We start from the raw sequence: 10,176 nt of genomic DNA on the forward strand, positions 1-10,176 counted from the left end.
TTGCACTACAGGTGCAACCGACTGTGATTTCTTGCTAACTTGCAGCATCAAAAGGTTCCAAGAAAAGAGAGGTGATATAAATGTAAATTAGACATGAGATGACTCTGTGAAGTAAAAATAATTCAGTGGTCTCACTGTTGGCCCCTGCTGGAGAGACAACAACCCACAGAGACACCGAGTTCATGTGCTGTGGACTTGTATAAGGTGCTGTCAACATGTTTGTGAACAAACAGTAGCGCCTACTTGAAATCCCCCACCTTTACTGCCGCTCAAAGGAAAAACAAAGGGAAATATATCCTTTTGTTTCAGCAGGGAAGCAGGAGCCTGGGATGCATTCATTCCTTTTGCAGAATGCAAACAGAAAGCGTTCAGGCAAAACAGCTGACTCTTTTATTTCCCACTCGGATTCAGTTTCACTGCCCTTATTCTGCTGATAATTCCTGACAGTGTGGGTTTAACCGGGTTCACGTTTGTTTTTCTTAAGGTTGTTTTTTGAATACAAAAAAAGTGTAAATCTAATCAGGCTCAGATGTCAGATTTAAGAGTCTGGGAGCAGTGAATGGCAGATCAGATATTCATAAGATTGAATGAAATCTGCCAATGTTTGAAGTTTAAAATAGAGATTCAATGAAACATAATTCAGAGCTTGTTCAGGTTCGGATAGTACAGAGTCTGTTTTGTTGCAAGAGTTAAATCATTTGACACAAACACTTAAGCAACTGGAAAACAAAACGAGCATTCGTTGTCATCCAGAAGTCAAAATGTTGCATTATTAACTCAAAATTTCAAATCAACGTTCAGAGTAAATATGTAAAAAAATGAGAAAATCCATTGAAATTTTGAGATATTGAACTGAAAATTTATTTTTCTGGTTATTTTTCAGTGGCAGAAACAAGCTCCCACAGTGAAGTTACAATAAACTCAGTAAAACTGAATTTATAATCTTTGGTGATTTAATAAAACTCATTGGAGTTTATGTTGAAATTGAAGTTACATAAGTTAAATTTTATACTTCTATAAGTTATAAAATACCAGCTTTAATTCTATGGGGTACATAATGTATTTCATGTGTGTTTGGGTAAATACTTACAGAGCTATTACCTATTCAGTGTTCATACTGTACTTTAAAAGAGATTGTCAAGAAAAAGAAAACACGTCTAAACATTAAAAGCCTTAAAATATAGCGAGCTGGTAATTCTTAAGTTTATAGTTTATTGCTGCTATCAAAAAGTTATTAAAGTTATGAGTTAAGTATTTGAAAACAGAGCAAATGAGCAAATTGCTGGAGAGCAATTTCTGTGTTCACAAAACAATCAGTCCTTTGGTTTCTGTCGAGGAAATAAATGTGTAGAAAAGCTGCGGTGAGGAACTGAAAACATGTACAGCATTTACCATGTTTTACCATAGAAATATTATTAACCCTTTAAAGCCTGAACCACGAGATAATTGCCAGAAAAATCACATTTGTTTTAAAAAAACTGGAACGTTTATTGAAGCCTCTGAAAAATTTGAAATAAAAAAAATGAATATCAATTTGAATATATGAGTTTTCGCTACATTCAGCATTCGTTTCTTTAAACTGACATAAACATATAAGGGGGTTAAAAAAAATCACTGATGATGTAGAGGTCTCGAAAACTGACGTATCAAATATGATACACTTGGCGTTACAGCGATAAAACGTATAAACATAAAATATAAGACGATGAGGACGAGCCACTTTCCAGTGGCGTGAGGGTGTGAGGGCAATTTGTTTCTAGGTCTGTGTAGTTTAAAGGGTCGGGATCATGAGCTGCAGTCACAGCCTTTATGGAGCTTTTTGCACGTTGGATTTAAGGAATATTAAATGCATCAGTTTTCTGTTAATTTGATCAGTTTGTCATCTGTAAACATTCAAATATAAATATTTTTAAAAAGTAAAGAAGTCAGTTGTGCATTTTGTGCTTTGGTTATTAGCGTGAGGTTTCACTATCCAATTAGGGAAAACACATTGTCTAACAGGGTTTTCTGCTCTTGTTTTTTCTCCCCTACATAACTCTCTGTGTCTATTTCGGCAGCTTCCACACATGCCACACATCAGCGAGTGTCTAATGAAAAGGAGCCTGAAGCCCACAGACCTGAGAGACATGACAGTGGGACAGCTCCAGGTTATAGTAAACGACCTGCACTCCCAGATTGAAAGTGAGTTGACCACACGCCCAGAATACAAACAGAATCACGCTGACCTCTGCTTTCACTTGCAGAAATGAGCAAGAGATAAACTGGGGAAAAACATGCACATACATAGTGACCCCTACCCTTTTTAGTGGATGTGAAAGTACTTTTATATATAAGTTAGTCACTTCAGAGAGTTGTACCAGTTAACAGCTTCCCCTGAGCATTTACTGTTACTGCACGGTACACATCATTGATCCCTGTACTGCTGGATGAATAATCTCGCATCTTACATAAAAAAGTTCCAAAAATCCCCAGGAGTCCAAAAGCACGAGTTTGTTTTTACTTACAAAGCAGACTTTCCCCGTTGAAAATATCTTTAGTTTATGCTTCATATTTTCTGGCACTGAAGGGACAATAGCTGTAACATGTGATATTAAAGACAGCGAGAGCAGCGTGAGTGTGTGTGGTCAGACTGCTGATAAAGTTTTCAGTGGCCATGGTATGAACCCATAATGGGAATTTGAGGGGATCACTTCCAGTGTTTCTTGTAGATTTAGTATCTATTGTTAGGATCACAATGGAATACTGGTATGATCAGTTGTGGTAATTGTGGTGTTTCCCTAGTTTCAGTAGTTTGAATATGAAATTATGCTGTATCATTGTGGTCAGTGACTGTTCCGCCTCTTATCGATCTCTCCAGGTCTCAACGAGGAGCTCGTACAGTTGCTACTGATTCGGGATGAGCTACACATGGAGCAAGACGCCATGCTGGTTGACATAGAGGACCTCACCAGGTGGCAAAGCACTTTTCAACTATTTATTCACTGCACGTCCCACTATTTATTTATTTTTTTAACTTATAAAAAAGAACGCAAGGGATTCATTCATACGCAGATTTTGCAAACTTCAACGGCTCTCTCAGTGGCTGTAAAAGTCTTTGCGCAACTTCTTATCACATGTGAAGTAGTTCTCCCTGAGAATTGTAAACACTTGCAAGCTTTAATGTCTTAAATGTGCAGAGTTCCCCTTTGAGCAAACATTACTCAAATGTGAGTAAGTAATCCATTTGTAAGGGACTGTTTTCAGCTGTGCATGTAGCTCCTGAAGTAAAACTAATGGTGATGCATGTGAAGGTGAACATGCCACCCAATGCACCTAAGAGATTTTAGTAGATTTTCCTTTTTTTTTTAAACCAAAGAAGTTTTTTTACATTTTACACTAAGAGGTCAAGACTTTTCAACTTTTCAACTTAATAAAAAAGAACCTCAGCGATCTAACAGTCCCTTATGAGCAAGCACTTGGGGAGACAGAAACTTCCCTTTGAAAGGAAAAAACCTCTGGCGGACTCAGCAGGTTAGCCAGGGCATGTGGGGATCAGATATTCAGCTTTAGCTGTTGGTGTTGTTCTCTGTGTGTAACCGTTTCTGTCTGTTTGTTAGCGGTCTAGCATCCACACTTTTCTAAATTAGGTGTGATGATCGATACCAATTTGTTGTCAGGGTGGTACCAAATGCAAAAAAATTTTATTAATCATCTTCAAACTCCCCAATAACATACTAGGCTTTGGGGGACATGAAAAAAAGTCAAGAAACCAATTTGAGTAACTTGTTGTATGAAAGGGCGTGGAGAGAGCTATACAACAGACTTTGTGTTTTTAGTATGACGCTCTGCAACGTCATAACAGGCTTGGCTCATCATATTGTGACAAAGTTTTAGTGTGGCCCTCGCTCTTCAGGGGGAGTTGCCCTGCTTGAGTGCTCTTGTTTATCTTTGGATTTGTTGAGTCACTTAATTCATCATTTAAGTGTCAATATAAATATAATATAAAACTTTTCTCTTTCCAGGCATGCCGAGAGCCAGCAGAAACATTTGGCTGAGAAAACCCTATCCAAATAAGATGCCCCCCACCACCCCAACCTCCACCCAAGCACCCCCCACCCTAACACTCCCCACCCTCACCTACAATCCGCTTCCCTATGCCAAGCTTAGTCCCCTGCTCCCAAACAAGCTTTCCCCCTCCAGCCATTCCACCTCTGCCCCGCGTCGATCTGAACCCCTCCCCGCTTGTCCTAAGTACTTTGCTCCTCGCTGCTTCCCTGTCTGCTCCCGAACCTCCCCATCTCCCTTTCTGCCCAACTCACTGACTTCAGCGGTAGCAGCAGCACAGAAGAAGGCCGCCCTCGTTCATTCGCTTCTGTGGTTTTCTCCCAGCGCAAAGGACGGTGTAGCACGTCCTGTTTCCTGGGAGAGGAGGCAACTGATTGTGTGTCGTCATGGATTCTGTCCCCCAGCTTCCTGTGCAGTGATCGGCCTCGCTTTGCTCTCGTTTCTTTTTTTAACTTTCTACATTCACCACTAAATTATGACTGTTCAAGCTCAAAAATTGTGGAGAAAAAAACAAAACAAAATAATAGTGAAAAACTTAGTAGAAAGTCAGTCATGAGATTTAAAAAAAGAAGAAGAAAAATGAAACAACGCTGTATGAGAAAAAAAAATCATGGAAAACTAACTTCAGACCATTTTAAGTTGGACGGTAATTTAAAAGTATTTCAGAGTCGACCCGTTTTTATTCTGCACAAATGGTCGTTTTCAGCTGATGAGAAATGTTCGTTTGAAGGTGCTATAAGAGTGTAAAAGGAAAACATGCCTGCCTTGTAGTGGAGTTGTAGATTTTTTGGTAATACGTTCACTCTAATTGCTCTTCAACATTTTGTGAATGTTGATTTTCTGACACGAGTCATTTTAAATGAATAAGTGTGTTAATATTGTTTTCATCCTACTGTATTCAGATACTTTATTTGAGGGAAGAAATGTTTATGTACAGATATGTAAAATAAAGATTAAACTTTGTTTCATATATGGCGGTTTGCTGTGCACTTCTACTTGCTGCTTTTGCTGCTGCTGCACAACATAGAGATGAAATTGCGCTTTCAGTTGAGCTTCCTCCTTGAGTGCAAGAACTAAAACCTCACAATAGCAGTGAGAGTATATGACATCACATCACACGTAGTATGACTCAACTCTCTTTTTCGGTCTTGCCTCATCATGACACTCGTAGTTCTCACTACGAGGGTTATTGGGGTTGCGTTTCTGCTCTTAAAGGGACTTCATATCAATTTGGGCAACCCCTTTTGGGTCACATTCAGGGATTTTGGTTTCTCAAGAAAAAGGACAGTTTGTGGAATTAAAATATTTAACGAATGGCCACTTGTGGTCCAGTGAAAGGTAAAAGGATATAGAAATAGTTCTATATGACTTGTAGGTTTGGTAATGAATACAGTGTTTTTACTTGGAAAATCTCCCCTTCTTACTCTCGGATCATATATCTGCGCATATGTTGTATTGTATAAAGTGAGTGATGGTAAGTTTAAGTCTGATGGTCCAAAGACAAAGGCCAGGAAACTCCTCTCAACCACACGATGACCACAGTTTCAGAGAATGCACTTCCCTTCAAAAGTGGGTAAGCACAGTAGACGGCAGTTTCTGAAAACGAGTGAGAGAGGAGAACAAAAGTAGTGCTTTGTGTGTTTCAGAATTTCACGTTACTCTCATTTTGAGTCTTGTGTAATTCTCCGATCCTCTGTGGATAGATAGAAAGCAGAACGATAGCTCATAGCATAGATACCATCTAAAAAGAGTTCAAAGTTAATTTGTCACATTTGAAATAGACATTAAAACAGTCTCACCTTCACTGTTGTTCTGGAGGTTTTGATCATATCCACAACCTTCCAGGGTTAGCGTTAGGATTAGCCTCAGTGAAATGTGTACAGGTTAAATACACATTTCACGGAACATGAACACTCATCTGTCTGTTTCATCTTTTTTGTTATTTCATGTAAAAAATGAATAAATAAAAATGGATAGATTAACTTTCCTTTCACGGAAAAGTAAAACCAATTTAAGAGAATTTATTTAATTAAATGTTTCAAGTAGTGGGGTTATTTAACAGTTAACTTTGATATCCAAACGCCACCTGAAAATTATCTTCTTGTAAATAATACCTACAGTCACTGTGTCACGACACAAAACTATTTTAAAAACTTGCAAATACGCATTTCAGAACTACATTCATGGATACTGGGAGCATTCATATCATTTGCTGGAGTGGTTAAAAGGTAATTTATAAGTAAAAAGGAGCTGATATATATATAGAACATAATCTAAGTGTAGAAGAAAGTACCCATTCTGAAGAACTTCTCTTTTAAACTTTTTCTTGGACTTTTATTATCCAGTGATTTAATTCTCTGTCCCTTAGCAGCATTTTAGTATCATACTGGTGGGACTACATTGTCAGGCGGCTACACTGTGTAATTTAAATGTTATTATTTAATATTTTATGCAAAGAAACTGTAGCTTTAGCCGATATTTCTCTAATAGATTTGATAAACAGCGCTATGGCCAGGCTACCGTGTTACCCTGCCCTGTGGGGACTGGTTGGCATTGCTCATTGTTTTCCAAGTTTGAGCATGAGTGAAAACAAAGCAGACATAAACCACAACCACCTCCTCCTCAACACGAGGAAAATAATAATAATAATAATAATGCCACCTCCTCTTCATTGACGTTATCAGTCAGTTGGTCAAGAACATGCGTAATTAGTCATGCCTGAATGGACACCCGGTTGTATCTGTTGGGGAGAACGTCCGTGGAATTAATTACCACAAGTGAATGAGGCGCTTACTCACCTAATGACAGTCCACTGACAATTTACCACCACAGACCACAATGTTGGTTTGGCCCCTGCTATGATTAGTTTACTATCAGCCGCTCCTTTTTACCAACAGTTGGGTTATTTTATTTCTGTTTTTTATGATTTATTCTGCAACCAGGTCTGCAGGAATCAATAACTGTGCACCTCACAAGCACAGACTGCTGCAGTGAATAAAATGGTACACGTGCACTGCATCTTTATAACACTGCACACTTTCTGAGAACAGGCTGCGCAGTGCATGCGCTTCAATGTACTGAAAATTTTGCTTAAAAAAATAATTTCCCTTCATCGTCATCCATCCGTGTTGTTTTGATTTGATGCAAATATGCAAACGCCGTCACTTGACTATACTTTGATATGTTGTGGGTAGGGCGTCGTCAGCTTCCAGGACTGTGGGCTATATATAGTCTGAAAGTAAAGGCACTGGACATGGATGCTGAACGAATCCCAGCTTGTATAGTTTATCGAAAGTGCCCCTCATAGATGCTTCTTGTCAATCTGCAACAATCACATCGGCAAACTCCTTGTTTATTTTCCCCTAATATAAAAAAGATCTCAACGATTACCTCACTAGAAGGTTATTCATCATTGTGGACTTTTTTACACCTTGGTACATAGGAAATGCTCTCATAAATCGCGCATTAATTTTTCCCAGAGCTGGGTATTTAAGACTATTAATCAAAGAGAGAGAGAGAGAGAGAGATCTTTTGTTTTTCTTTCAACCATACAAAAAATTACATAATGATGTATGCTTTTAGTTTTAGTTAAGGGAATCCCCCCCAGCTATTAAGTATATAAACCCCAGCATCATACGGAGACTGAAACAGTGCTGATTTACCACGCTCTGACCAAGTTCCCTATCTGATCAGCAGTCTTATGGCAAACATTCAACTATGTAAGTCAGATAGGCTGTTATTTAAATTGCTCTGTTGCGTGCTCGTGCAAGCTGGGTGTCGTAATGCCCGTGTAGACTCGTGCGTTGACGGCTGTTTCTCTCTTTCCTTGCAGATGTCGCCAGCTGTGTGCTGCTGCTGTCCCTGAGCTGGCGCACATCCGAAGCTCTCCCGGTGCCCGCACCGAGCCCGGGGACCGGCGGTCAGTGCGCCGACTTCTACAAGATGCTCCTGCTGAACATCTCAAAAGCTCTGGACAGCGTGAGTACAAATCTCAGCAGCGTGTGATTTTTGCTTGATTTTCCTCCCTTTTTTTTCCTCGGTATCTGTGTCGTTTATCCGTGATTATTCTACTCTGTAGCAATAATTTCTTTACTGTGTATTACAGATTTATTTGAGTGATGGTATCCAATCGGAAAAAATTGAGATGAGGAATACTGGGGAGACAGTACTGGCCTGTGCACCCACTCTGACTCAGGTGAGCCTTTTCTCAAAGCAGCACAGTTTATGGGGACAGCTGACAGCTGTCATAATTTCAGCTCGGCTTTCACTGTGTTTTAATTGGTTGGGCAACTTCAAATGACTGTAGTGTAAACATTGCTGATTTTAAATGTCTGTTTGTTTTCCTGCACAGAACTTAGGTTGCGTGACACAAAGAAATTCTTCCTTCAGTGAGGTCAGTGTCAGACACACTGTATATTCTATAAAAAAAGAAGCTATGATTCATATGCATGTGTTGGTATTGTAGCTGAAACTGAACGGGGTTTTCCCATTGTTTTGACAGAGTGAATGTCTGAAGAACATAAAGAAGGACCTGCTCTACTATCACGAAGCGATTGCATCTTACCTCACAGGTCCTCTCAAAAATGGTCCAGAGGAAATTAGACTTCTGAGCCCAATCGTGGAAATCACAAAGAATCTCACAGAGGTGTGTTTATCTTGTAATTTCTTTTTTAAAATTGAGACATTGAGACTTCAAGGTGAAATAGTTTGAATCTCCTGGGAAGTACTTGTCTAACTAAATATTCCTCGGTTTATACAGAACTGCTTTCCGCAGCTGGACGTAGAGAACCTGCCCTCAAAGGTATTTTTATATTCTTTGTTCCATATTTACACCTTGTCTTTCAGTCTTTAGGATCACTGATCTTGAGTATTTGGGGTTTCTTTTCCTGAGACCTTATTGTCCTGCATTCACACTCTATCCTCTCCTGTTGTAACAGGATGCCAAAGTGTGGGGCAATGAGTCCTACAATAACCGGCTGGAGATGAATAAGATGATGAAAGGCTTCCACATCAGAGCCATCACTATCAACCGAGCCATTGGCTACATCTCCTCGGGAGACCACAGGAAGTAAACGTCCTGCAACCTCTTCGACTTCAGCCTCATCAAATAATAGCACAACAAATATCAAATCTCTATGATCACATCAGAACAAGCTGTCCTAATTAGTCACTACCATCTCTTTCAACTAATGACCAAGTTCTACAATGTACCTGCTGCACAACTGTCTGCACTGAAGGAAGTTTACTCAGGCATAAGCTAGCTGGTTCAACTCCAGTATCTTCATTCAGTAAGTGCTGAAGAATGTTCAAATTATCGTTACGCTTAGGCGTGAGTTATAATGATTTTATTTATTTATTTATTGCATCTATTTATTTATTTGATCTCCAGTTGTATTATTTATTGTTATTTAAATAAAGTATTTTGTTATCAAGCATCAAAGTTGAAGTGATTTTGATTGAAACTGTTCACCATCAGTTAGAAGTTAAGAAATGCAGTAAAAAAGAGACATGTAAGACACTTTCGGTTGTTTCCTTCAGTCAATAGCGCTTCGTTATTTCATCTCTTCTGCCAAGGCTACTGCCTGTTTCAAAATATACAAAAAGTAAATGAAGGGAACACCTGAACAATCTTAACTTTGATTTTTGTCTCGAGCTCGAATCCCACCCTTAAAGGACAGATGATTTTGTTTTCCACAGTATTCAGTTCTTCATGATCTGATTTGTCTCCTTTTATTTGAACAACGTTCTAATAATATTACGTAAAAACTAATCAGCTGAAACTTGGTGAGACACGATCAAAAGCAGGAACTATTCTGTTTTGGTGTGAATTCGGATCACTTTCCTTAAAATGATGAAACAAACAGTGATTTCACTTGTTTTATAAAAAGTCTTTGGAGATTCTGACATGATTTAAAAAGAAAAGGAAAAAACAACAACAACAACAACAACAACAACAACAACAAACACATTTGTAACAGGGATAAATTGGACTGTTAGTGGTATTTTTCTTTTAAGGAAACAACCCTTTTCTCTGAATGAAACATTGTGGTTTTCTCAAATAATGTTTACAAAAACATTTGCAATTGGTACCTGAAAGATTTCCACAGATGTTCCTGCTGATTTTATTGTACT

General features: G+C 38.8%; 2 protein-coding genes across 8 annotated transcripts in view; both read left to right on the forward strand.

Annotated features, from left to right (window-relative positions):
- The window catches only part of schip1 (schwannomin interacting protein 1), a 223,690-nt gene extending 218,676 nt beyond the window's left edge, over nt 1–5,014 (forward strand). For all 7 annotated transcript variants that reach the window (XM_005930031.3, XM_042224125.1, XM_005930032.3 and 4 more), the window contains 3 exons: nt 2,058–2,181; nt 2,858–2,951; nt 4,002–5,014. In XM_005930031.3, the coding sequence (XP_005930093.2) occupies nt 2,058–2,181; nt 2,858–2,951; nt 4,002–4,053 (270 nt within the window). In that variant the 3' untranslated portion in view covers nt 4,054–5,014. The remainder of the gene's footprint in view (nt 1–2,057; nt 2,182–2,857; nt 2,952–4,001) is intronic.
- A 130-nt stretch (nt 5,015–5,144) lies between these two features.
- il12a (interleukin 12a) lies at nt 5,145–9,962 on the forward strand. Its single transcript, XM_005930030.3, has 7 exons — nt 5,145–7,763; nt 7,877–8,022; nt 8,150–8,239; nt 8,396–8,437; nt 8,546–8,689; nt 8,804–8,845; nt 8,982–9,962. Exons 1-7 carry the CDS (start codon nt 7,745–7,747, stop codon nt 9,114–9,116), a joined length of 618 nt encoding a protein of 205 aa, XP_005930092.2. The 5' UTR covers nt 5,145–7,744; the 3' UTR covers nt 9,117–9,962.
- Nucleotides 9,963–10,176: the final 214 nt, after the last annotated feature.

Source organism: Haplochromis burtoni, unplaced genomic scaffold (genome assembly GCF_018398535.1).
Source record: "Haplochromis burtoni strain Fernald_Lab_line unplaced genomic scaffold, NCSU_Asbu1 Contig_128, whole genome shotgun sequence".
Lineage (NCBI taxonomy): Eukaryota > Metazoa > Chordata > Actinopteri > Cichliformes > Cichlidae > Haplochromis > Haplochromis burtoni.

Coding starts and splice junctions, on each gene's coding strand:
- il12a (XM_005930030.3), top strand. Junction 8,023..8,149: donor TCTCAAAAGCTCTGGACAGC/GTGAGTACAAAT, acceptor TGTGTATTACAG/ATTTATTTGAGTGATGGTAT. Junction 8,690..8,803: donor TCACAAAGAATCTCACAGAG/GTGTGTTTATCT, acceptor CGGTTTATACAG/AACTGCTTTCCGCAGCTGGA.